The following is a 27,990-nucleotide window of genomic DNA, read 5'->3' on the forward strand; positions in this document are numbered from 1 at the left end:
ACACACACACACACACAGGCACACACACACACACACACACACACACACACATTCACATACATACACATACTTTCTTTTCTCTTCCCTCTCTCTCTCACCATTTTTGTCCTCTCTGGCCCATCAGGGCAAGCGATGGAAGCTATTGACATGTGCTGTTGTAGACATAATGCTCTCACTGCACATTTGACGGAGCTGTGCACTGAAATGTTCGCGTGTGCGCTAAAGGAGCGTCATGGGAAGCCCAAGTGGGAGTCACGCGCAAGAGCAAGTCGCAGAAATGGCTTGATTGACTCATACAGCGTGGTGAAGCACTGCGGTGAACCAGTGCGGTGAACCAGGCTGGAAGTCATGCTCCAGTGAGCGAACACGCCGCAGATTGAGAAGTGCGTCTCCAGACAGGCGATGGTTTAATCGCGCCTGGTAACTAGGACTAGGCTTTTCGAGGGTTTGGGAACGGTGTGGGAAGAGCTCTGTTCAGGCCAGATGGTCCGTTTACACTCAGCTAGGTCAACATCAGTTAGGATAGAGACAAACACAAGCTCATCAACATGGACACCTGAAAAACCACAGGTTTAAACTAAAGATGTCATAAGGCATTTGCAGTCGAATGGATTGTTACCCTCTTACCATTGTTACATAATGATGCTTGTGTGTGTGTGTGTGTGTGTGTGTGTGTGTGTGTGTGTGTGTGTGTGTGTAAGGCCTGAGCTTCTCTGTAACACTGGTTCTACAGTGTTCAATCCTGTGTGAATATGTGTGTGTGTTCACATGTGAGAGAGTGACTCTGAGTACTGCTTGTTTATCAGCATGACCCTTGTCTCTGTGTGTGTGTGTGTGTGTGTGTGAGTGTGCGTTTGCGTGTATGTATGTGCATCTGTGTGCGTGTGCGTTGGTGTGTGTGTGTGACTGATTGTTTGTGTACGTAGCATGTCGCTAACCATTTCACACTGTGGTTTCTCTCTCTCTCTCTCTCTCTCTCTCCCTCTCTCTCTCTCTCTCTCTGTCTCTCTCTATCTCTCTGTCTCTCTCTCTCTCTCTGGTGCAGCCATAAGAGTAAATCGTCGGGATGGCCTCCTCCGGCGGGCAGCTGGGCGGGCCTGCAGGGGGCGCAGTATGGGTGGGACGTGGCGCGCGACTCCAGGGACTGCTTCAGCAAGTAAGTGAAGGCACCTCCCAGGCCCTTTAGCGCTGGCAGCTAAGTGGACGGGGCAGCTTCGGCTAATGATGTGATGTGTCAGCACTGTCCGTCACACGGAGTGCCGCACTGGCCTCTGGTACTGAAGAGCCCAGCCGATTCTATTCCTCCTTATGAATAGATGAGCTCGCCCCAAGCTGTGGAAGCAGTGAAACCTGATAGTTCTGAATTAAACAAAAACCTACTTGTGGAGCTTTTTAAAGTTTAAGTCCATTAAGTCTTGGCTAAAAAGAAGAAAGGCATGCGTGTTGCTATGACTTAGATAAGCTAAGAGTGTTGTTGGTATGTTACTGTAATTAGCCAATGGCCTTTAAGAAAGGACTAATTGTTGAGGGGAAGTTACTGATTAAGCTCTTTTATATCCACAGTGCATGCAAGATACCAAGGTCACCAGAATATATGCATACATCTATTTTAATGAGCTAAATGTTCAGTTAACTGACAGCCTAGAGGAAAATGTCTTGTCTTGAAAATGTCTTTTCTTTGTCTCATAAGAATCCGCTCTTATTGCAGTCTGGCCTGTTTCTCTGAAACCCCATTTGGAGACGAAGAAGCAAAAGAATAGATGGGGGGGGGGGGGGGTTAAACTGGGCTGAGGCAAGAGGAGAGCTATTTTCTCCTTAAGTTGAAATCAGCTGAAAAAATGGCTCAATTTTCATACTGACATAAGTCTAGTTTATGATTACCTGAACCCTGTAGAGTTGTACTTTCTGTCTGTGTTTCTGGCATACATCTGTGTGCATGATATGTAGACAGTGACTCTTCCATGTTTCTTTCTTCCTAGATGTGTTTCTGTTTTGTTGTGGGTCATCATCTTTCCTTTACCTTTGCAACATATTTTATTCAACAGTAACTGAGAGCACTTGCACATTTGGGTGTGTGTTTGTTTACTTGTTTATTTGTGGTGATGAGATGGATGGGGGAGAGAGGGGAAGAGAAAGGGAGAGGTAGAGAGAGAGAGAGAGAGAGAGAGAGATGAGGATCAGTATTCGGTATTCAGGGAGGAGTGTGGTGCATTGATCAGAGAGAGGGATCTGCATTCTGAGAGCAGAGAGAGAGAGAGAGAGAGAGCGAGCGAGAGAGAGAGAGAGAGAGAGAGAGAGAGAGAGAGAGAGCCGGAGCAGAGGGACCAAATCAGCAGTCAGGTGGAGGAGAGGAGACAGGAGAGCAGCCGTGGAGGGAATGGAGCACACACACACACACACACACACTCTCTCTCTCTCTCTCTCTCTTCCTCTCTCTCTCTCTCACTCTATCTTTCTCTCTGTCCATCTCTGTGTGTGAGGGGCGGATAGAGAGAGAATTTATTCAAATTATCTGCAGAAATACCGCCGGGCAGTCAGACGGGGGATACTCACACACACACTCACCCTATTGGCCCCACAGACGTGTGTGTGTGTGTGTGTGTGTGTGTGTGTGTGTGTGTGTGTGTGTGTGTGTGTGTGTGTGTGTGTGTGTTTACACTCACCCCATTGGCCCCACAGACCGTGTGTGTGTGTGTGTGTGTGTGTGTGTGTGTGTGTGTGTGTGTGTGTGTGTGTGTGTTTACACTCACCCTATTGGCCCAACAGAAGTGTGTGTGTGTGTGTGTGTGTGTGTGTGTGTGTGTGTGTGTGTGTGTCACCCCATTGGCCCCATAGACGTGTGTGTGTGTGTGCACACTTGAAGAGGTGCGAAGAGGAGCAAGACAGGCAGAGCCACGGCTGCTGGAGAAAAAGAAAGAAAGAAAGACTGAAAGACTGAAAGACAGAAACAGACAAAGCAAGTGTGCTGTGTGTCCTTTCAAAATCATGTGTTCAGTGCTTCAGGTCTCAGCACATCTAGGAGGCAGGAGGTGCCCCTTCTCAGAGTGTCAAAGGCCCTGTGGTCTGGTCTGGTGAAACATGCCCTGCAGCTTTTACAGTATAGGAGACAGTACGCCACTCCAGGCTAGCATGGCACCATTGGATGTGTTACGTCTAGCTGTAATTGGACTTTGACAGGTATTGTAAACAGGATTAATCGCTCGCCTGACCTAGGAGGTGTCACCATGTTTATTGAGGGAGCTAGAAAAGAGAGAGAGAGAGAGAGAGAGAGAGAGAGAGAGAGAGAGAGAAACAAACAAATGTTGCATGATTCACATTAGTTTGACTGTCTGTGTGTATGTACTGTGTGTGTACTGTGCGTGTGTGCATGTGTGTGTGTGTCAGCAGTGCATATTTATGGAAGTGTTTGTGGAAAAGTGTTTTGTTCAGGGTAGGAGGAGTGTGTGATTGATGTGGTGGGTCGAGTTCCTGTGGTCATTTAACCGTGTGACCAGGCCGTGTATGGCAACTATCTTTCAGCCGAAACATGTTCCCTCTCACTCACATAGCAACACACACACACGCTACACACACACTCACACTCACACACACTCTCTCTCTCTCTCTTTCCCTCTCTCACTCTCTCTCTCTTCCTTCTCTCTCTCAGCATATAAGCACTCTGCAGATTTATCCCTGATGCTTCACAAACACACACACACACACACACACACACACACACACACACACACACACACACAATCTCTCTCCCTCTCAGTTCAAACACATTACTGTCATCTCTGTCCTAGGAAATGCACACTCTCCCTATCATTTCTCGTTTTGTAGCACACATGTTACTTTCTCTCTCTCCCTCTCCGTCTTTCTCTCCCTCTCTCTCTTTATCTCCCTCTCTCTTTCCCTTTCTCTCTTCCCATCTCTCTCCCTCTCTCTCTTTCTCTCCTTTTCTCTCTTCCCCTCTCTCTCCCTCTCTCTCTTTCCCTCTCTCTTCCTCTCTCTCTTTCTCTCTCTCCCTCCCCCTCCCTCTCTCTCTTTCCCTCTCTCTCCCTCTCCCTCCCTCCCTCCCTTCTGTTTCTGCATCTCTCTTCCTCCACCATTACTGTGTCACATGGACCACGCTGTGTGGCTGTCAGGTTTGAAATGAGCATTCACATTATTTTAATGACCAGGAAAACCAAAACCGAGCGCATCCAAGCAAATAGATGAATTTGAAACCAAATGTAAAATATTGTGGGTATTGTAGATCCTCGCTGGATACCTGTTTTGGTTATGCTAGTTTGTCTCTGTTTTAAGCATATGTGCATATTGCTTGGGCACACAGTATATAAGCATAGCCTCCTTATCAAGGGCAGTTACGGAAACAGGTCATTATAATATATCACCTGTCATCTTAGTGCTGATGCTTTAAATGTCATAGGCTAAAGAGACCAGTGGGGACTTCTGTTCTGGCTGTGCCATTCCTGGAGGCATTTCGAGTTCTTCTTAGGTGAAGCTCTGTGATTGACGGCTCCTGCCTGCCCAGAGTGACAGAGAGGGATTCCGACGAGTCATTTGGGCTGCCGTGCCAATCAGTGTGGAAATTTGCTACACCGCAGAATGACAGCCAACCTCTCATGCAGTCATTTACTGTGTGCAAGCAAGAATTTGTATGTGCCTGATTAAGTGTCCTTAGGTTCTCCAATGCTTGCAAAGTATGCTATTTACTTTAGTCCCCGTGCACTCTCATTAATGTATTCTGATTTACCAATTTCCTGATTCTGACTGATTTACTACTTATTTGCAGTGTCATTATAAGAACTAATGTGCTCTCAGTGTATTTCTGATGTGTGACTGGATCAGTAGTTTGCAGTGGAACTCAGATTAAGACTGTACATTAGCCAAGTAGCACATTAGTCAAGAGTGAAAGCAATAATTAGGTTCAAGGGTATATATAAGCAGCTGTCACATAGCTGTATTTGGGGTAAACAGGGACACACTGGTTATTTGAGGTTGCTAACAGCTGAGTGGCTAAACCCACACTGCATGGCAAACAAGAATGTCACGTCAGTAAGGCTGCACACAGATGACTGGCATAACGGATGGGCTAGAAGCTGTTTGCCATCTGATGTCATGTCAGAGCACAGCAGCCACAGAGCCAATTCGGAACTGCAAGTAGCATGTAGTATTGTTACGAGTACAAGTAGATATTCCTGTTTCCAGATCACGGTGGATTTGTGTTTGTGTGCTTGTGCTTGTGTGTGTGTGTGTGTGTGTGTGTGTGTGTGTGTGAGAGAGAGAGAGAGAGAGAGACATAGAGAGTGTGAGTGTGTGTGTGTGTGTGTGTGTGTGTGTGTGTGTGTGTGTGTGTGTGTGTGTGTGTGTGTGTGTGTGTGTGTGTGTGTGTGTGTGTGTGTGTGTGTGTGTGTGTGTGTGTGTGTGTGTGTTGCATACATATGTAGTTGTTTGCCAATGTGTGTGCGCGTGTGTGTGTGTGTTGCATATATAATACATATGTAGTTGTTTGCCTGTGTGTGTGTGTGTGTGTGTGTCTGTGTGTGTGTCTGTGTGCGTCTGTGTGTGCATCTATGATCAGTGCTTTATACAGTGCTTTGTGTGGGCTGCCAATGAACTGCAACAAAGCTAGTCTCATCCATAAAACCATGATTATTGACCGAGTTGCTTCAGGGTACTGGTACAGAGGTGTGCACCTTCTCTGGGATTATCTCCCCCTCCAGTCAATGAATTATCCACAGACACCAAAGAAATCAAATAGTGTGAAGTCGTCAGGAAGCTATTTCCTTAGGCCCATAAAACAAGGTCAGATCATGCAGAAAGAGACTACAAGTTTTGTATTTTCTGACTGTTAAAACCAATAGAGGGCAATATCAGGATGGAGGAAATCTTTCACTCAGTGCAGATTATTCTTAAAAATATCACTTTATGTTTCCTTCCTGAAGCATATACCTCAAAGAATGCTATTAATCCATGTTGATGTGCTAAAAAAAATAAAGAAAACTGTAAGGAATTTGAACTTCTTGTGTGTGACGTCTTTAAATGCCACTCCAAGTAATCTTTTTGCCTGTTTAAGTCGTCACACACAAGTTTAACTTGTAGTCCTTGAAACCAACTCCAGCGGCCTCCACCTCCGTCCACCTGGCGACCTCCATGACTCAGGTTAATCTGCTGTCAGCGGCCATGCTGCTTCAGCACGCTGCCCTGACCCTGCGTGGCCTTGTCTGTCCACCTAGACCCCCGGGCTGCCAGAATCTGTCGTCGGGGGCCCGCTGACGAATGACCAGGACGCTGCTGCGTCATTCCGCCAGTCCTCTGTTGCCATGACGGTAGATGACTCCTGGTTGGGCGAAAGTTGAGAGGATGGAGTGAACTGGGAGCTCAGAGAAGTAAATGGTGATTGATTCTGTCCTCTCCCCTAGATGAGAGAGAGAGAGAGAGCGAGAGAGAGAGAGAGAGAGAGAAAGAGAGAGAGCGAGAGAGGGGGGGGAGTAGAAGGGAAGAGGGAGACAGGAGCATGTAGGCTTTTGTCAGAGGGTCAAGGAGAGGAAGACACAGGAGACTAGAGAGTCTTGAAAAGGAAGCGATGAGGAAGAAAACAAACAGGTTGAGGGAGATGAGGTGGGACAGGGTGAAGAGAATGAAAGAGAAAGAAAAGAAAGCAAGCCTCAATATAAATTAGCCTTGTGAAAAACCTCCCAGCCCTCTAGCTATCCAAACGTTTTCATATGGAATATACAGTGCATATGGAATGTATTCATAGCGCTTCACTTTTTCCACATTTTGTTATGTTTCAAACTCATCTTATAAAAATTGATTCAATTATTTATTTTTTCTCATCAATCTACACACAATTCTCCAACACCCCACTAGCAAGTGTTTGGAGTGTTTTGTAAATGTCTAAAAAATAAATATCGAGATCATTGTGCGTAGACCTGCGAGGCAGGGTTGTGTGAAGACTCAGATCTAGGGAAGGGGAACAGGAAAATGTCTGCAGCATTGGATGTTCCCAAGAGAACGGTAGCCTCCATCATTCTCAAATGGAAAAGTTTGGAACAACCAACACTCTTCCTAGATCTGGCCACTCAGCCTAACTGAGTAATCCGGGACGAAGGGCCTTGGTCAGACAGGTAACCAAGGACCCAATGGTCACTATGAATGAGATCTAGAGTTCCTTTGAAAAGACGAAAGAAGTGTAAAGAAGGACAAACATCAGTGCAGCTCAGTGCCTGGTTTCTTCCATTGGGAATTGTGGCCAAATACAGTAGTTCAGTCTTTGTTTTGTCCTTCTTTATGCTTCTCTCATCTTCTCAAAATAACTCTAGATCTCATGAAATGAAATGAAACATTAATGTTACTGCATGCATGTGTTAAACATACCATAAACGTTACTAATCAATGTTACTGAGTTTTATCATGGCTGAGGTCAGAGATGTAAAGTAACTAAGTAGAAATACTTAAGTGCAGTACTTACTTATGAATGGAGAGTGTCTGTACTTAACTTGGGTTTTAATTTTTCTTCCTACTTCCTACAAAAGCCACAGTTTAGCCAAAGCCTATGTAGGCTGTTGTAAGGAGCTGAATGAATTAAAAAGTTCTGCTTGCTTTTCATTAATAGCACTTTTGTTTAGGCTTTCAAAGCATGTTCATGGAGTGTGATGTAGCTGCCTTTCTAAACATGTTGGATAAACTACATTATAGGCCTATAAAAGGACGCAGCAGTGAAAAATGAATGGTAGCCATACCTTTGTACAGGCTTCAAAGACATTGTGCTACTTGTCAAACTTAAGTACTGTACATAAGATAGACTTTTACTTAAGTGGTATGCTTATAGTCATTTTCTGACCAAATATCTGTCCTACTCAAGTGTGAGTTTCAGATACTTTACACACACACCTTTTTATCTCAGAATGAAAAGGTTCAATTTTACCTGAATGTTTACATTGTGAAACAATAAAATGGCAACAATTTTTTTTTACATTGTTTTACTCGTCTTTACAAGGGGTGCCAATAAATGTGTAGGGGATTTTACACAAATTAATGTTTATTATGGGATGTAATTGAGTACAATAGCTTGTAGACCATGTGAAAGTGTGAGCACTTCACCATGGTATTATACATCAGTGCATACTGTATTGTGAGAGATAATATGTGTGTGTGTGTGTGTGTGTGTGCTGTGTGCATATATGGTTGTTTGCCTGCCTGTGTGTGTGTGTGTGTGTGTGTGTGTGTGTGTGTGTGTGTGTGTGTGTGTGTGTGTGTGTGTGTGTGTGTGTGTGTGTGTGTGTTTGTTTGTACTGAATGGACGCAAAAATAAATTCCAGGATCCTCACACTTGGTTTATATCTAAGTTTTCATCTGGCATGGCCGGGCAGCCCTGAGCCGCTCCCAGCTGGGATTACTAACGTGCCCTTGACATAATCTCATTCCTGCCAGCTGTGGTCCCCGCACGTCTTAGGGCCGCTGCGTCCATCATCCCAGCTCCATGACATCATCCCAGTTGCGCCGCACAGTCGAAGGAATTCAAATGTTTTTTTTCATTGTGTCAACGGACGATATGTCATTACTTTTCAAGCGCGTCTCGCTTCTTTAAACATCTCGATCCAGTCATTAAAAACCTATCATGATTGTGCTGGATCAAACCAGCTGTGGGCTCGTTTAATCTCTGGGCTCGCTTCCCTGAACACAACATGGGTCAGTGCACCATCTCAGCTGCTGGAGCACAACACACGTTAAACATGTTATTTCAACTCATTTCAATTCATTATCACAATGACATCACTATGGCATGCCAAGCTTACTGCCAGTGCCAACCGTTCCTTACTGCCAACAGTAGGCCTATATATTCATGCTCATTTTTACATGTGTGTGTGTACAGCCATGTTGTTTTGATTGTTTTGCATGCTATAGGGGCCGTTTTCATTTCTTGTGTAATAGTTAGGCCTAGAATATCCAGTTCCCCCATAGCGCACTATGTTGTGAATTAGTGGATGTTCCAAGCTCTGGGTATATTGTGTGTTTTGTGTGCTGATGTGTGTGGTATTTAATGTGTGTGTGTGTTGTGTGCTGATGTGTGTGGTATGTAATGGTTTGTGTTGTGTGCTGATGTGTGTGGTATGTCGTGTGTGTGTGTGTGTGTTGTGCTGATGTGTGTGGTATGTCATGTGTGTGTGTTGTGTGCTGATGTGTGTGGTATGTCATGTGTGTGTGTGTGTGTTAATGTGTGTGGTGTGTGTGTGTGTGTGTGTGTGTGTGTGTGTGTGTGTGTGTGTGTGTGTGTGTGTGTGTGTGTGTTCTGATGTGTGTGGTATGTCATGTGTGTGTGTGGTGTTCTGATGTGTGTGGTATGTCATGTGTGTGTGTGTTCTGATGTGTGCGGTATGTCATGTGTGTGGTATGTCATGTGTGTGTGTGTGTGTGTGTTGTGTGCTGATGTGTGTCCTGTCTCTCTCTGTCCTCTCTCAGTCACGTGTCCCAGAGCAACTCTCTGGAGGAGGTGCCTCTGGACGGAGGGCAGCTGCTGGCCCCAACCCCTCGGAGGGTGGAGATGAGGAGGGACCCCGTGCTGGGCTTTGGCTTCGTGGCCGGCAGCGAGAAACCTGTGGTGGTCCGCTCCGTCACTCCAGGTGAATACAAACACACACAAACACACACCTGTGGGCTTGAAACATGCACAGACACTCATAGATATGACATATACGCTGTATACTAAATAATACACCAAACCCACCCACTGCATAGATCTATACCACATGACACCCTACATATCAAGATATAGAAATGCTCCTCAATCTAATCCAATCAATTGTAGGTCAAATGTTGTGGTAACACTTTCTATGAAGGTTGTATTTATAACGCCCTATGAATGCATTCATAACATTTTATAAGGTGTCTATAAAGCATTGTAATGCTCATTATTACCATCTATATGTATTCACAAGTCGTCATAACCAACTTCATGATGCATTATGACAGCTAATTATGAATGATTATAATTTTAATCTGAATAATGCATTATAAATATGTCAAGATCTGCCTACTCACTTGTCAGTTTTATGATGCATCATAACTACTTTGCTTTGCTAAATGCGTATAGTGATGCATAAAGAGTTTTGAAAGAGTTTTAGTCTTATATATCTATAGCTATAAGTATATGTAATAAAGTTATAATAATGTATACATCTCCTATGCAATATCATAAGTGTTATTTGTCAGCTCTAAGTAAAGTGACAAGAATATGACCCTATTATCCTACAATGAAATGAGAGCCTGGACAGTAAAGACAAAAGGAATGCATTTAGTCCACTTTATTTTCATTTAAACCAAAGGTCTATTTTGATTCGAACGATCTTTCATAATGACCCAAGATAGATTTCAGTGGCATTGTGAGTTTTATTCCAATAATAACCACCACCAAAAAAATATAGGACCATGCCGTGCCACTTTTTTGGCCTGTCTCAATGTGTTTGTGTAATGTGCTCAGAGCTTTGATAATCAGTCTGATTATGTGTGTTAGTTTAAATGAAAATAAAGTGAACTAAATGCATTCCTTTTGTCTTTACTGTCCAGGCTCTCATTACATTGTGCCTCATATTTGTTTATAATAACCTTATATCTATTTATAACAACACCTCATTTGCTCTACTTTACCTAAAGCTGACAAATAACACCTATGACATTAACATAGTAATTTATAATATTGTGCATATGGGGTGAAGATGCTAGACTCGGTACTTAGTTCATTGCACCCTTTAATTACTCAGTGAACTTATATCTGTTAATAATAGGGTCATATTCTTGTCACTTTACTTAGAGCTGACAAATAACATTTATGATATCGCATAGCTGTTTATAATTGTGTGCTGTACGGAGATGTATAAATTATTATAACTTTATTACATATACTCATAGCTATAGATATATATAGGACTACAGTAGAAGTCAAAACTTTTTATGCATCACTATATGCATTTAGCAAAGCAGTTATGATGCATAAGTGAGTAGGCAGATCTTGACATATTTAAGATCTGACATATAATGCATTATTCAAATTAAAAATATAATCATTCATGATTAGCTGTCATAATGCATCATGAAGTTGGTTATGACAACTTGTGAATACATATAGATAGTAATAATGAGCATTACAATGCTTTATAGACACCTTATAAAACATTATGAATGCATTCATAGGGCGTTATAAATGCAACCTTCATAGAAAGTGTTACCAATGTTGTTTTGATCATTCTGATGTCATTCTCACAATATGAACAAGGCATTGGATATGAGATTGAAACCGGATATAAAACATCACGTCTTACAGTTACAGACTGCAGACAGCATCTCTCCAGCAGCGCATGTTTATGAATTTCACTGGTGCTAATAGGGATGAGAGCACTTTGTGTCGGAGCTAATGAGTGCGGGGATTTGGATTTCTCGGGTGGCGCTAATTCTTGTGACCTCCCGCTTCCTGTGATTAACAGGGGTTTGTGTTTCACAGGAAAGTGAAAAGTGAATTCTAATGGAGTTATGTGGAGGGATTCAAGCCATCCTCTTGTGATTGGTGACCTCCTGTCTCAATCTCCAGAACACCATCCCTCTCTCTCTTGTGTTACACCACAGGGAGCATGAAGGGAAGGAGACGAGTCTTCACTCAGTTTTGGTGATGAATCTTACAGTAACATCTGAAGGATTGCCAGGATAGTTTGACCATAACACGCTTAACTAGACCAACAAGACAGCCCCAAGTGAATGAACATGTGCTGCGAGAAAATAATAGCCTTAAAATGAATAAAACACAGTTTTCTGTGCGTGTTTCTGCAAAGGCACTTCTGTATGCCAGTGGGCATCCAGAAAATCTCTGAATCTCCTCCAGTGTGTGATAGAGAGACAATCTATTCCTTTAATTAGCCGCACTTCGTGGTCATTTCCAGCGTCTAAGTATTTGCATTTAACTCTCGTGTCAGACTTCCTCTCTCTCTCTCTCTCTCAGTCCTCTCTCCTTCTCCGACGCCATCATCCATCCTCTCCATCAGGATTACACTATCGCCGGCGCACAGGCTTCCCGGGAAATATTCATTAGAGCGCGGGCAAATCCTCACGGGCGCCAAGAACAAAAATCATCTTCATCTGTCTTCCGCTCACACAATGGGGCCGTGGCTGCCCCTCCCTCACTTCGATCTGCCCCTCTTTGCTCTCGTTCATTCTGTCGTCCTCCTTTGCCCATTCTATCGCTCTCTCTCTCTCTCTCTCTTTCATGTCTCTGTTCAATGGCTCGTTCTTCTCTCAGACTTTCTGTCTTTTTTTTTACGGTAGTTCTCTCTTGCTTTGGCTACATCTACCCCCCCCCCCTCTCTCTCTCTCTCTCTCTTACTCCCTCTCTCCCAATCTGTCATTCTTTTCCTCCCAAAGTCTTAAGTGGGTAGTAATTAAGGCCAAATTAATTTGCCTCTCATTCACCACACACACGCTTATCTTCCATTTAAGACAATGAGCAGTGTACACCTGTGCCAATTATCTGTGTGTGTGTGTGTGTGTGTGTGTGTGTGTGTGTGTGTGTGTGTGTGTGTGTGTGTGTGTGTGTGTGTGTGTGTGTGTGTGTGTGTGCATGCGTACCTGTGTGTGTCTGTGTGTTTGTGTGTGTTATTACAGGAGGTCCCTCTGAAGGCAAACTCATTCCTGGGGATGAGATCATTATGATCAACGAGGAGCCAGTGGCCTCTGCTCCCCGGGAGAGAGTCATCGACCTTGTCAGGTACTCCTCCCCACCCACACCACTCTCACTCCATCCATCCATTCATCCAGCAGGCCTCCACCTTTTTCATCCACCATCCTTTCATCCATCCCTCCATCCTTTCAACCACTATTCCAGTCAACCCACCCATTAAATAATCCATCTGTTCTGCTTCATGATCATCTGCCTGCATATCTTCAGGCCCACTCATCTAAACCTAAACGCTTCCTCTGTGGGAATGGATGTGTAGTTTACGGGAGAGTTCAGACAGGACCAAAAGAGTGACATGAAGAGTGGTCAAGGTGACTGAAACTGTAAGCTAAATGCTTCTGTCCAGTTGAACCCAGGCTTTACAGTGCATGGAGCATTGGGATGAGTTTGTGCTAAAGCTGGGGGAGTTCAAGGCCAGGTTGAGGGGGCTCAGCAGAGCCATGTACTCTCAGCCTTAGTCCTGCAGGGTTAGCTCTGTGTGTGTGTGTGTGTGCATGTGTGTGAATGTGTGTGCGGGTGTGTGAATCCAGTTTTCGTGGTGCACTTTCTCTTTTGTTTGCTCTGGACTTGCGGGTGTCTTCAGAGATTTGGTCCTTTTTCCGACTGACCACTGACACCACTCGAGAGATCAGTCCTGGCACCACGGGCTTCGCTCCCAACAAAAGGCTTCAGATCCACTAAGGGCTACAGTGTGGGCGCATAGCTCGGACTGAATGGGCCCGAGGCCTGTTAGGGATTTAGAGACAATGGCTCTCTAAAGCCAGTAGATGGACTTAGCATTTTTTTTCTGAATGGCGTAATTGCACATGACTCAATAGTTATGCAACAGCTTCGTTGTCACCTTCTAACCATTTATCACATCAGCCATCACTGAATCTATCTGACTTATTGGAGCCATTAACCAGAGGGTAATGAATAAATTAGTGCTAAAATTTAGCACATCTCTCAACACCGACCCAAATTGCCATCACTAATGTCTGAACCCTGCATGGGTGATGATACGGCAGCACCAGAACACCTAGCACATATTAGCCATCTGATTGGACGGTGGAGCAGCTCCATTTGGAGCTGTGTGACCTGGATTGCTCTTATTGGTCCCAGCAGATCTGAAGTAGGGTTTCTTTTTGTTGCTTGGGAAACCAGGAAGCACTTTTTAATGCTCTCTGATGTGCAGTTAATGGCCACGCCACGGCCATCTATCAGCTGAGCTCCTGGCTGGTCTCTGCGCTGTTCGCTGCATATGAAACAGGGGAGAGGACCTGAAATGCTCTTAAATGGACTGGCTGGAGGAGATCTCTCCTGGACACACAGGCCCTACTGTGTAGTAATTACTGTGGCTAATGAAACAACTATAAGAAACAGGATGCCGGGGAGAGGGGAAATGACTGTTGTTGTTCCCTCTTATGGGCTGCTAACATTTCAGCATGGAGGAAAATGACACATTTGGGATTGAAACCAAATACTTATTTTGCTGTGTCATACCAGTGTGTGTGTGTGTGTGTGTGTGTGTGCATATCTATGTGTGAAAAGATAAAAAAAAGTGAGAAAGAGATTTTGGCTGTCATCTTTTCACACTCTTCACTTCACTGCCTCTAAATTTATGTTACCCAAGAACAATAACAAGAATGTTTATCCACAAACTAAGTGCCTTAGCCCTATGATGTACATCCTCTTCTCACACCCATTATGAGAAATATCTTTCTGCCTGCAATATATTGTATATTTATGTATCTGCACATGTGTGTGTCCATGTGTTTATATTAGGGCTGTCGATTATTAATTCGATTAATTAATCTGAGAAAAAATAACTGATTAAAAAAAATAACGCAGATTAATCGATTCCGTATGACCTTTGACCCCGAGCCGTTGTAGTCAGTAACCATTAGACAGTAAAAAGAAGGAGAGAGAAGAAAATGTGCTGCCTAGATCATTGATTGGAACATTTACTTTTAAATGGTGTTGATTAAAATAAAGTCCTCTGCAATGTCTGCAGCAAGGAATTTGCATATTACCGGAGTTCATCAACTCTAATGTCGCACATCAATGCAAAGAAATAGTGTTGACATTGAGGAGAGTGTTAATTTATTTTCATTGTGACCCCTAGGTTATATCTGTGGCCTGAAATAGCTTGTATATGAAAAAAACGTCTTCCCGAAGCACTTTTGAATTTATTTCCTCAGCATATTAGGTCATATCATAGATTATTATGGCCATTATTAAAATAATAATAAAAGAGTTTTTGAACTTTAATGTCACTAATGATTATTTAATGATTCATTTGAATTTAAATATTTAAAATACTTTCACAGCAAATCTTATATATGCGATTAATTTAGATTAATTAATCACAGAGTATGTAATTAATTAGATTCATTTTTTTAATCGATTGACAGCCTTAGTTTATGGGCCCGTCCCATTTCTCCCCCCTTAAAACTTCCACTTGGTTTTGATTGCCCTCAACATTAAAGCCCCCTCGACAAGGGAAGTGGAGGTGAAGATCTTTCCCTATAAATTGGGACACCACTAAATGCAAATTAGCGTAGCGAACGTGCTTACCTACGTCACGCGCAGCGCCGACGTGTCTACCGGTAGTAGCCTGCTACTATTTTCATTCAGGAACATGCCCATTCCAGCGGTCGTTGTTGTGTGGGCTGTGCTGGTTTATCTACGTCTAGTTAATCAACAAAGATATTCGTGTTCATGTGAACGCCAGAACACCCACCATAAATATTGACGAAACTACCCAGATCAGATATATAACGTTATTTGATGGGCAGACTCTCTCAAAGCACTCAGCAGATATCATGAACATCGTCAGAGAGCTTCGTGAGATATTTTCTAACATTAGTGTTCAAAACTCAACAGTCCATCAGATGTGCATCCAGCTAACATATTCCAACATATTCCGAAATTTTAATATGCTTATTTGCGAAAATATATGAAAAATTTCGCCTGCTCGCTGAGCTCGCACGGTATCCAGGGTAATTTCATCTCCCACTTCGTTTTAAGCCTGCATCGGTCCTGGCTATGTTTTGAGGGTTGATTTTAAGGGCAAAATAGCACTTCCCCTTGCTCCCTATAGTAATGGGACACCCTAGGGCCTAGCCCTACACGTGCACGCGCAAAAACGAGGGTTAGGGCAAAAATCTAGGGGTAGGGGAGGTATTGGGACGGGCCCTATATGTGTGGATGTGCAGGTAGGTGTGTATATGTGTTTGTGTGTGAGAGATATAAACTTATCCCTTCCATTGTACCTCATTCATTCCTCCATGAAATCCACACGTGTTAACACATTCAAGCTGAACACGCTGATTCCTTCTTTTGTTCAGTGCTCTTTAAATGACGCTGTCCTCATGTGCTTTGCCCTCTCACTTAAGGAACTGCAAGGAGTTCATCACACTGACCGTGATTCAACCCTACCCGGCGAGTATACGCACCCCTCCACACACCTGACACCAGCGCCGCTAGTAAACATCTGCTCCGCCTCAGCCTCGGTCACTGTCTGTCATTTCAAGACTGGCCTTGGGCCTGTCCACTAGGCTTTGCCAAGCAGAGACCTTTGTGCCGCGTGTGCCTATGCAAATAACTGATTTCATTAACATTCATTTGCACTGCTTATGCGGTTTCTCCCCCCCTCAAGCCTTGGGGGTTGTAATGTCAGCGAATGCCACTGGCCTCTGGAGAGGCTAACTTAGAGTGATAGCTACAGGAAAGCAGGGAGTTCACCAAGACGTTTGTTGGCCTTAAGTTGAGTGTGTCCCTGTAGCGATTAACAAATGACGCTGACATGACTGTTAAAAGTTCACAGGCCGGTCAGCTGACCTGAAATGCATTCAGTCTCAAACAAACAGGGACCGTGTAGGCAGAAGAAATTTTATATACTCTCTCAACTTTGTGAACATAGATTTATGACATTAAATACTTCAGTATCAAATGAATGTACAGAATATACTCTGCTGCAAACCCACTGTTATTCATGTAGGCATGTGGATGTGTTGGCTGGTTTAAATTCTAATCTTCTCTCCTCTTCTCCACAGTCTCCCAAATCAGCATTTATCAGTGCAGCCAAAAAAGCCAAATTGAAATCCAACCCAGTCAAAGTGCGCTTTGCCGAAGAGGTCATCATAAACGGCCAGGTTCCGGTAGGTTCCCTGCATGAACGTCTTTCACTATAGTAGGAATGACGTGTGAGTGACAATATGATTTATTATTTCTTAACTCCATTTCATGGTTGATAGATTGTGTGTCTGTGTGCATGCATGTGTGTGGGTGTGAATGTGTAAATGTGTTGATATGCCTGTCTACTTGTTAATGTCGGTGAGGGCATAATTGCATGCATGTGATGTGAGTATGGGCAATAATTCTTTGAACATCTCCAGGATGCAGTGAAGGACAACTCGCTCCTGTTCATGCCCAACGTTCTGAAGGTTTACCTGGAGAATGGACAGACCAAGTCCTTTCGCTTCGATACGAGCACCTCTGTCAAGGTGAGCTTCATAGTATCATGTCAAATGCCGACATGTGGACTCCCTTTTGCTTAACTCCACTTGTCAGGAGAACAGAGTTCGACAGTGCTCATGAAATAGAAAGTCTTTCTTTGACCCACGTGGTATGACTTATAATGACATACAGTAATATTCATTTTTCCTCCCTTGTCATCTTGATGAATTTCCCCGTCAAGCGATTATTCCTTAGCTGAGATCAGCCCATTCTAATGGGGAAAAAGATGTGACATGAATCACCAATGAGTCTGCACAGTTTTCATTAACTCTCCAAACATCATCGGAGCCTGTCACAGCAACATAAAGCAAGAATAACATGATTGATTAAATTAATCTTTTTTTTGTTTTGTTCGGCCTTTTGTTTTCGCTGTATTTGTTCTGTGTACCCCTGGATGCTGAAAGCATTACAAGCCTTGTCATCTCTCCCCACCCTTCCTCTTTGTCTCTCTCTCTCTCTCTATCTTTTCTCCTCTCCATGCCAGGATGTGATCATGACGCTGCAGGAGAAGCTGTCCCTCAAATGCATCGAGCACTTCTCCCTGACGCTGGAGCAGAGAGGTGAGCAGAGGGCCGAGGCGTCCAGCAAGACCCTGCAGCTGCTGCACGAACAGGAGATGCTCACTCAGGTGAGAATGAGCGAGAGGCCGCGGAGAAGAGGAAGAGGAAGATCAAAATGAGATGAGATGAGAGGAGGAGAGGAGATGGAATGGAGAGAGTGAAACAGTGGGAGAGAATGGGAACCACCAATCATGTACGACCATCTTGCGACGACAATAAGCCAATATCAGTGCACACAAACTGATTAGTTAAAAAGACAGAATGATGTCAGCACAAATACATTATTGAGCCATGCTCAGGTCACTTCACAGATTTAAGAGGTAAACAACAGGGAGAGAAGAGGGCTAATCAGCTTCTGCAATAGCAAAGCACTTAAGCAGAAACAAATCAATACACACCAAACCTTTCTGGCAAGGTCATAAAGCCCAGTGGATTCAGTGATGACGTGTTTTGCATAAAATTGATTATACATTGCACACATCACACCTATTTTGGGTACAGAACCTCAGCAGGACGGAGAGCCAGTTGTCATAATATTTGCCATTCTTCTGCAAGTCCATCTGCTAGGATCACTATGCCAGGAGAAGAAAGCACTAGACTACTGCACAAAGTCAGCAGCTTGACATACAGGATGCAAGATCAATGTAATGAATGCCTCTCGGACACATCTTTGACATCGGTGTCCGAGAGGCAAACATTTGACAGGCATCCAGTGGAAGCTGGCGATTGGCCTTTGTAGCTGTGAGGCACTCATTCTGTATGCAGTGGACGCCGCCGCCCCGGCGCGTGATTTATCAGACTTGCCATTGTCGTGGATATAGCTTTCGATATTTAAATGAACGTGAAAGATCATAGGGCGGAACTCTGAATATTCCCGCGGCACATCTGTCGCTTCAGCCACCGCTTGCCGAGAATTGCTGATGAGCAAAGCAGAGCTTGCTCTCTTGACGAGGTGTGTGTGTGTGTGTGTATATGTGTATGTGTATATCTGTGTGTGTGTGTGTGTGTGTGTGTGTGTGTGTGTGTGTGTGTGTGTGTGTGTCTGTGTCTGTGTCTGTGTGTGTGTGTGTGTGTGTGTGTGTGTGTGTGTGTATGTGTATGTGTGTCTGTGTGTGTGTGAGTATGTGTGTGTGTGAGTGTGAAGGACGCTGTTTCTTTAATGAGAATTGTCTCGCTCTGTTGTCTTGAAATGCAAATGATGGTGGGTGCAATGGACTGATCCTGTTTCATTCAGTGGCCAAAAGAAAACTCCGTCCTCCATTAATATCGCTCAAGCACCATCCTGCTGAGGCACTTTTGTTTGTGGTTGTTATGCTCACAGTTTGGTTTGCTGTGAGTATATTTGGGAAGGGGGTAATGAGAAGCAGCATTGCCATATGGGCTCTACCATTTTCACTGGGTGGGTGACCCCCCCCTCCCCCACTCACACACCGCTTTATGTCCTTTTTTCTTCCTTCCTCTCTCTCTCTCTCTCTCTGTCTCGCTCTCTCTCTCTCTCTTTCTCTGTCTCTCTCTCTCTCTCTCTCTCTCTTTCTCTGGCCAGGTTACGCAGAGACCTGGGTCACATAAGATGAAGTGTTTTTTCAGAATCAGCTTTGTCCCAAAGGATCCAGTTGACCTTCTCAGGAGAGACGCAGTAGCTTTTGAATACCTCTACGTGCAGGTAGGCTCAGAAGCTCCGCAGCCAAGGTCAGGTCTACGTTGTCGGCCTTCACAAGGGAGTGTGTGCACGTGTGTGTGTGTGTGTGTGTTAGAGATAACAACAAAAAGAGGAGGTGACCATGCTTCAGTATGCCCATATCTGACCTTGAAAAGCATACCATCGCAAATATCTATAATTACATACTGTTATGTACATAACTGCATAGTTTTTTTGTGTACAGGAAAGGGAACATATTTTCTAAAACTATACAATATATCTTGAATGTGTAGTTAATATTAAAGGCTATAATCGTCTTAGTTGTGTAATATGAAATGCTGCCCCAGATTAGGTATAGATGCTGTCTTGTCTGCATTGCTACGCTATCTATTGTAATTTCAACAAGCTGCACCCAGACATGCACTGTTGTATAGGGAGGCTGACAGTCCTGCACTGGAAGGATAGTATGTGAAGTGAAGTTCCCTCAGAGCACAACATTGTGAACTATGAGACGTCAGAGATGCACATGTTTTGCTAACACGATGCTGCTACGCTTCAAAGCTTAAGATGCATGCACACAGCTCATGGATTAACATCTCAGCGAGGAACTGTCAGGTAACTCCAGTCTCTCCCGCTGCACAGTGCTGCAATGATGTGGTGCTGGAGCGCTTTGGCCCCGAGCTGAAGTACGATGCAGTGCTGCGCCTTGGCGCGCTGCAGATGTATATCCTCACCATGATGACCCGGCAGACTCAGAAGGTCTCTCTCAAATACATCCAGTGAGTCGTCTCTGCTCAGTCCTACTCCAGCACTACATCAACACCAGTAGATAACATCTCAGAAATCTCTTGTTGAATATAAACACCTCTCAGCATCCATTTTTCTGCACATTTATTTTCCCTACCAGAGGACATTTTTAGGATTGCTTGGACTGCTATGTGACCTCTTCTCTCTCTCTCTCTCTCTCTCTCTCTCTCTCTCTCTGTCTTTCTCTCTCTCCCTCTCTCTCTCTGCCCCTTAGGAAAGAGTGGGGTCTATCACTGTTTCTTCCCCCGTCAGTGATGTCCCACATGAAGGAAAAAAATATCAAGAAAGCTCTCACACACATCCTGAAGACTAATCAGAATCTAGTGCCTCCAGGGAAGAAGGTGGGTACCAATGCTCTCCTTTCTGCCCCATACTGGCAGGAGAAATAATGGTGAAAGGGAGACATCTACTGGCATTCAGAGGTTTTAGCCCTTGAATAATACATGGCTGAAAATAACATTACATTACATTACATTTAGCAGACACTTCTTGACCAAAGTGACTTACATATGTCAGGTATATTACAAGGGATCACATTGTCCCCGGAGCAACTTGGGGTTAAGTGCCTTGCTCAAAGGGCACAACAGGGGAAGCTGGGAATTGAACCGACAACTTTCAGGCTACTGCACGCTAGCCCAACAGTGTTCACAGTCGCTATTCATATTTCTGTCTGTCTTATTTCCTTGTGAACATAATCCTATCCTGATTGTTTTGTATATTGTCTCAGATGACAGTGTTGCAGGCAAAGGTGCACTATTTGAAGTATCTCAGTGAGCTGAGATTGTACGGTGGAAGAATATTCAAATCTTTTCTCCTGGTAAGCACAGCTTTGTTGCTCTGTAAATGTTACTCCAACTACAAGATATATCTGTGTACTATTTCCTCAACAGGTCCTCATTAATACACACTCTCTTTACAGCAAGGAGAGAAACAAACAGACGTCATCTTACTTGTGGGCCCAAGGTATGGCATCAGTCATGTCATCAATGTCAAGACCAATCTAGTGGCTCTTTTAGCGGACTTCAGCCACGTGAACAGAATCGAGATCCTCACCGAGGATGAGACCAATGTCCGGGTGGAGCTACATGTGCTGGACGTGAAGGTAATGTAGGAAGACACTAGCAGAACTGTTCTAAATAAAATGATACATCTGTCAGTGCAAGTTGGAAGCATCTGATAGATATTGTTTGACTCAGAATTATGTCAAAAATATTTACGGTCTACTGTTAGCATTCTGATGTTAGGATTAATCATTTGAATGCATGAGAAAAAGAATAACTTATTCACATAATAATAATAATAATAATAATAATAATAATAATATTGTTTTGGTTCTCCAACAGCCCATCACATTGCTGATGGAGTCAAGTGATGCCATGAATCTGGCCTGCATGACAGCAGGTTACTATCGGCTGCTAGTGGATTCCAGACGGTCCATATTTAACATGGCTAATAGCAACAGCATGGGGGACATGGACAGTGAGTACTACAGTCATTTCCTGTGTATTAGCCGCATTGTGTATTAGCCCCAGGATAGTGTTTTATGCAAGTTAAAAAAACAAGACTATATTAAAACCATATTAACTGCCCCTGTGTATTAACCTAATAGCTGAAGAAATCAATGTATAAACCGTGGCTAATAGTTGGGAAATAATGCAGGTGCTCAAAATATCGCTATGGGTTAGTGTGGTGTGGTGTGGTGTGGTGTGGTGTGGTGTGGTGTGGTGTGGTGTAGTCCACCGTACTTGCTGGTGCATCAGTACAGCATCAAAGATCTAAAAAGAGACAAAAGGAAAGGTCATTTTAAGTTTTGAAGTTAAAGTTAATAACAGTCAGATATTAAACAGAATCATTACATTTTACTTTTATGATCTATGTGGTTGTGTGATCCAAGGCTTTGCCTTTGCTGTTATATAGAATCATAAAGAACAGCTGTAGAAAACTATTAGAGTTTAAACTATTAGGCCTATGCACATGGTCATTATTCAGCATCAAAATCTATTGCAATGTGTGTCATATCGTGGCTCCTGAATTGTAATATGTATGGTATCGTGAGGTTGCAGTGAGGTTACCCCGGATCACTAATGCCAAAACAAACCATTTACAATTACATGTCCTTGTGATGCCTACGTACATGTTGTCATCTATTCAAAGTAAAGACAAGGCAGCACTCAGAGGTGTACTGTAAGAAGGGATGCCACAGAACACAAGTAGCCTACACAAGTACCTTCATCATCCCTAACTGGAAGGGACAAAAGAATGACTACCAGGAAGTGCAAGCATTTTATATCTATTATGTAAGCAGTGCAGGAACTTCTCAGCCTCAGGGGAAAGCAAACCTTTGAGCGTGCTTGTTGTGTTTCAGGTCAGGATCGCGGGCTGGAGTGGCCTTACAGCACTTCCTTCGGAGACCTGGAGGACCCCAGTGCTCAGGGCTACCCCAATGCTCAGGGCTACCCCAGTGGTCAGGGCTACCCCAGCCAACCCTATTCCAGAGACTCGGACTCGGACTACCCAGAGACTACTATAGAGGAGAATAATCACGGCTCTCCCTTCCGAACGGAGGTTTTCCGGCCACCCCCGCCTCCTCCCTTGGAGAGGCCTGCGGGGGGGCGGAGAAGCCCCATCCCCCCACCGCTGCCCCCTCCACGACAGAGGCCCCAAGACTCACCCCGCAACACAAAAGTCTCCTTCATTTTCGGCGACCCCGCTTTGGACTCGGTGAACCCTCAGAACATGGGCTACCAGCGGCTCGTGGATGAGAGCCCCGAGATGGCCGACGGTGGTCGGTCGGCGTTCCTCCCGGCTGGCGCCGGCGGCCTCCGCGTGCCGGACGGCATGGCCTTCAAGAACGTGGTGTACAGCAACATCGGCGAGGGCAAGATCTTCGCCGGCCCCGAGGAGGGCCCCGAGGAGCCGCTCCTGCGCGACCTCTGCTACCCCGAGGCCGCGGACGACGTGGAGGACGAGGACGACGGCAGCTGCGAGGAGGACTCCACCGTCACCGGCGGCGACGGAGAGGAGAGCGAGGAGGGGGCCCTGTCGCCGCCGCCCCCCGGGAATCCCACCTTCCTGACGCTCTCGGGCTCCAGCGACGACATCATCGACCTGACGTCACTTCCGCCCCCCGAGGGGGAGGACAACGAGGAGAGCGATGCGCTGCTAAGGACTCTCAACATGGCCATCGCCGCGCCACCTCACGGCTTCAGGGACAGTTCCGATGAGGAGGGGGCAGAGGGCAAGGGTCAGCCACAGGGCTCCTGTGAGAATGACGATATGCCAGTGTCTCTGATCGACGCCGTGCCCACACGCGGAGAGGGCAGCTCAGACAAGAGGCTGGACCATGCGGTGGTCACCACCCTACAAGCACTGGAGGCATTGGCTGTGGCAGAGGAGCCGGCACGGCCACCGAGACCCAACAGCAGTGCAGGTCCTCACACTTACCAAATACACTCTCATATACACACACACACACACACACACACACACATCCTATTCCATGTGCATAATAGAGGTAACGATATGTAGATATTTACTCAAGATATAAGTGGTTGCTAGCACATTGCAGTAGCATCCCAGACATGATAAATGAGTACAGACTAGAACATGGTGGTGGCTAGAATTAGAGAGCCAAATTGTAAATGAACAAAACAGCTTCTCAAGCTTCTCTTATGAGCATTGCGAATGCTAATTCATTAATCACCATCACTTGAATGAATACCCTGGACAGCGCTGCTACTATAAATACCTTAGCCCAGAACACCCACATTAATATTAGTCAGTCATGACATTTCCATAGGACTACACAACATTCATTTTATGGAGTTGCTCATGAACTAGAATATGACAATATAATGAATCATATCGTTAAAAGAATATTAATTGGACAAATATTGTATTGTCTGCAGTGGATATAAAATACATGAAAACATGGGTGGAAAGTGTAGTGCTAACGGAATGATTGATTCGGCTGCCCCTTGTTACCCCTCATTAGGGGATGTGCACAGGCGTTGTGCTGTTATTTCAGCCAACAATATTGTTTTGAATTGATAAATATCAGATAAAGTATCAGCCCTGAGCTATTCTTACACATTAAACAAACACATTCAAACAAATTATACATTTTGATTGAACACATGTGTAGAGTTCCTGTATGTGTGAAGTCATGAGTTGTAGATGTTACCATTCCCCTCACAAAGTAGCATTTTATAGCTTTTTAACTGACATCTGATTTGTAATAAATTATTTGAAGCTTTGTATGTATGAATACATCATTTCCATTAGTGAATAGTATCTCTGTTGGGCACTTTGCTAATAATAATCAGTCGTACATAAAAAAAAAACAAAGCTATATAATAATCAGCATTTTGGATCTTACGTGCAGGAAGTGCCATATCTCGAACGTTCAGCCCAGCATCCTCCTCTGATTCAGGCAATGAAACCAACTCGTCGGAGATGACGGAGAGCTCGGAGCAGGCGGCGGCCCACAAGCTCTCCGAGAGCCACATGCGCCTCCTGGTGGCCACCACCGAGGGCTACCAGCCGCTGCTGGAGGAGCAGACCGAGTTCCCGGTGTCGCCCTGCTCGCGGCCCGCACCGATCCCCAAGCCTCCGCGCAGCCCACGCCACCGCCAGGCCGAGCCGCAGTCCACCGCCATCGCTGCCGCCGCCGCCGCAGTGCCTTCCCAGCCGACGCTACCTTCGGACGGCCTCGAGATGGAGCCGGAGACCATGGAGGACAAATCCCTGAGCGACTACATGGCCAGGTCGCGTTCCAACACGCTGCTCAACTCGTGTGGGGGCAAGCGGCCCAGCTCCGGTGCAGGGCCGGGGAAGCACCACAAGAAGAGCGCCTACGACCCCAACACGGGGAAGTTCAACACCTTCACGGCCCGAGAGAGCCGCAGGAGGGGTCAGTTTGACGTGGAGCGCACCTCGTTCTGCGAGATGATCCAGAGGCAGGAGCCTCTGCCTGAGGAGGGCCTGCTGGCCAGCCAGAGACACAGTAGGCTAAGTATCCCCCACCTTGATCGAGTAGGTTCAAATGAGGTCAGAGAAGACTGCAATAGCAGCGGTGGCACTGACCACCGACAGAGCGCTCCGCTGGCCTCGCCGTCCAAAAAGCCTCGCGAGCCCTGCCAGCCGGACTTTGGCGGGGACGAGCAGCAGCAGCAGCACGCGCAGCTGCAGGCGGCGCCGCAGCCGTCCAGGCCCGGCGTGGCGCGGCTCTGCGAGTACCACCTGGCCAAGCGCATCTCCACGCTGCAGAGCGAGGCCCAGCACTCGCTGCAGAGCTCGCAGTGCTCCTCGCTGGACGCGGGCGGCAGCACGGGCAGCAGCGTCTGCGCCACGCCCACCGACTCGCCGCTGGCCGCCGCCGCCGCCGCCGACCCCCTGGGCCGGCAGCACGCACTCTCGGAGTCGGCGCAGTCGCTGGTCCACTGCCTCCCGGGCGGCGGGGGGGGGATCTCCGCCAACCTGCACCCGCACGCCGACCCGGCCCTCCTGCGCAAGATGCTGCCCAACATCCACCCGCCCCCCGGCTCCGACCCGACCCTCAGCGGCCCGCGCGACGGCACCCCGCGGAGCGCCAAGATCAAGGAGACCACAGGTACAGCTCGCAGGAGTAACCTTTTCAGTGATCTGCATGCAAAACCGGGCTGTGTTAAGAACCTAAACACCAAGGAGGGCAGTGAAGCCTATAGGCAGCTGATAAACTACCTGACAGTGAGCCAGATGCACCAAGGGGGCAAGCTGCAGAGCGCAGGCCTGGGGGGAGGCAGGAAGGACAGAAGGCATTTAGTGAATAACCCGCTGCTGCTCGACATGGTTAGGGGTAAGGGGAACACCATTGCCCGATGTCCCTGCATGCCACCCGCACCCTCACCTTATCTGAGCCCCAGCCTAGCACACCCCACCGGTTTGGCCCCCACACAGGGCCCCCGTGGCCCCCGAATGTATCACTCAGCCACGCTGCCTGCTAAGCTGAAGAGGAGTCCTGACTTGCATGCTCAGAGACCCATTGCCAGCCTGGAGGTGAGCCGTGGTGGCGGCGGTCACGGCGGCGGGCGCCACGAGCGGAGGAGCTCGTTTTCCGGCCTGGAGGGCGAGCTCGAGCGGGGCGTCCACCCCGAGCGGCTCCTGTCTCTGGCTCAGAGGGACAGTGTCCGCGAGGGGGTGCCCTGCCGGTCGGCGTCGTCCAGGTCCCGCGGCGGCGGGGCTGCTGCTGCTGCTGCTGCTGCTGCTGCTGCCGACGACTGGCTCAGGTCTGACTGGAGGACGAAGCATGCGGTCCACCAGGCCCCTAATGATTCTCTCTGTTTCTCTGCCACCCCCAGTGTAGCGCGCTCCGAGCAGTTCGCGCCCGGAGCGGGAGACCAGCTGCCTGCGCTTTACCCGCGGCAGGTCAAAGCCTGCCCCTCCCCCGCACCACCCCCTCCACCTTCGCCTCCCCATCCTCCTCCTCCTCCACCACCACCTCCGCCGCCGCCGCCACATAACGCCAGGACCCTGATGGTCAATTCCACCGTGCCAAAACAGGAGCTGCCGAATCCGCTCCGGCAAAACCACGTCCAGGGCCAGGTGCCGCTGCTGTACCAGTGCGACTCGTCGTCCATGAGCAGCCTGCGCCGGAGCCGCGAGCTCAGGAGGAGCACCAGCAACATCACCGCCGGCTCGGGGAGCGTCGAGACGCTTTTTGACCGGTCCAGAGGCTCCTCGGCCACCCGGTGCTCCCAGGCGCCCGTTCAACCAGTGGACCCCAAACTGCAGCAGCGCCGGCCCACCAAGAAGAGGCTGTCCAAGAGCTACTCGCAGGGCTCCATGTCCTCGCAGACCACCTGCTGGTCCAGCGGTGGCCGAGACAGCCGCCGGGCGTCCGTGATGCTCCCGCTGCAGAAGGACAGCAAGCACATGAAGGGATCCCAGAAGCTGGACGCTAGTCCCTGGAGGTGCCACGGTCCCTTCAGCTACTGCTTCTTCAAGAGAAAGAGCCAGACGGAGGAGGACGACACGGATGGAGATTCCTCCGGAAGGTTCCGGGACGACCTGGACGAAGCGGGGCCCTCCCAGTACAACCCCAGCCCTGCCCTGGACACGGCGGGAGAGCAGCTCTACGGGGAGGTCCTGAACAACATGAGCTTTGGCGACCGGCTGTCCCGCATTAACGCTCTGAAAGACCGCATGTACTCCTACCCGGCCGGCTTCGCCGACGTGCGCCGCGACTCCAGCGAGCTCATCGCGCTGGTGCGCTCCAGCGTCGGCCGGGGTGACCGGGGCGTGCCCCCGCTCCAGGCCCATGAGCTGGCCCAGTACAAGCAGCTGCTGTCCATCGAGTCCAAAGAGCTGGGCCGCGCGTGCCGACGGATGGCCCAGGCCCACGGCAGCCCCGAGGAGATGCTACTGGCCGTCACCTGCAGCTTCCAGGTGCTCTGCTGCCTGTCCGAGGCCTGCATGTGCCTGGTGAGGGGCCTCGGGGCCGCGGCCTCGCAGCAGCAGCGCGAGGTGGTGGCCAAGGTGGACGAGGTGGTGATGAACTACATCTGCCTGCTACGCGCCGCCGAGGCCGCCTCCGGCTGTGCCCCTGGCGACCACAGCGTGAAGGCGCTGGCACGACACTCGAGCACCATGTCCGCCATCGCCAACACCCTAACTCGCTCACTGAAGACACTACTTAGCAAATAGTTGTTCAAAAACCTCCTTTTTGCGAGACTGGACCGTGTATAATCCTGACAGGACTGTCTTTGAAGAATCCACCGAATATGATGAGATGAGGG

The 27,990-nt window shown here is 47.0% G+C and overlaps 1 protein-coding gene across 1 annotated transcript; it reads left to right on the forward strand.

The window, feature by feature from the left end:
• Positions 1 to 1,022: 1,022 nt before the first annotated feature.
• On the forward strand, positions 1,023 to 27,898 carry LOC143136559 (FERM and PDZ domain-containing protein 4-like; the record flags this gene model as incomplete). The annotated part of the gene is made up of 16 exons (XM_076297276.1): positions 1,023 to 1,156; positions 9,451 to 9,611; positions 12,637 to 12,739; positions 16,087 to 16,132; positions 16,747 to 16,851; positions 17,089 to 17,196; positions 17,694 to 17,837; positions 19,313 to 19,432; positions 20,051 to 20,187; positions 20,430 to 20,556; positions 20,943 to 21,032; positions 21,135 to 21,317; positions 21,559 to 21,694; positions 22,581 to 22,667; positions 22,713 to 23,645; positions 24,600 to 27,898. Coding segments are annotated over 16 exons (5,913 nt in total), but the record flags the coding sequence as incomplete, so codon positions are not given.
• Between the last annotated feature and the right edge of the window lie 92 nt (positions 27,899 to 27,990).

This window comes from Alosa pseudoharengus, unplaced genomic scaffold, assembly GCF_046254945.1.
Source record: "Alosa pseudoharengus isolate Yale_2024_CS ecotype anadromous, Long Island Sound unplaced genomic scaffold, YU_APseudo_1.1 YU_APseudo_1.1_scf_20, whole genome shotgun sequence".
Lineage (NCBI taxonomy): Eukaryota > Metazoa > Chordata > Actinopteri > Clupeiformes > Clupeidae > Alosa > Alosa pseudoharengus.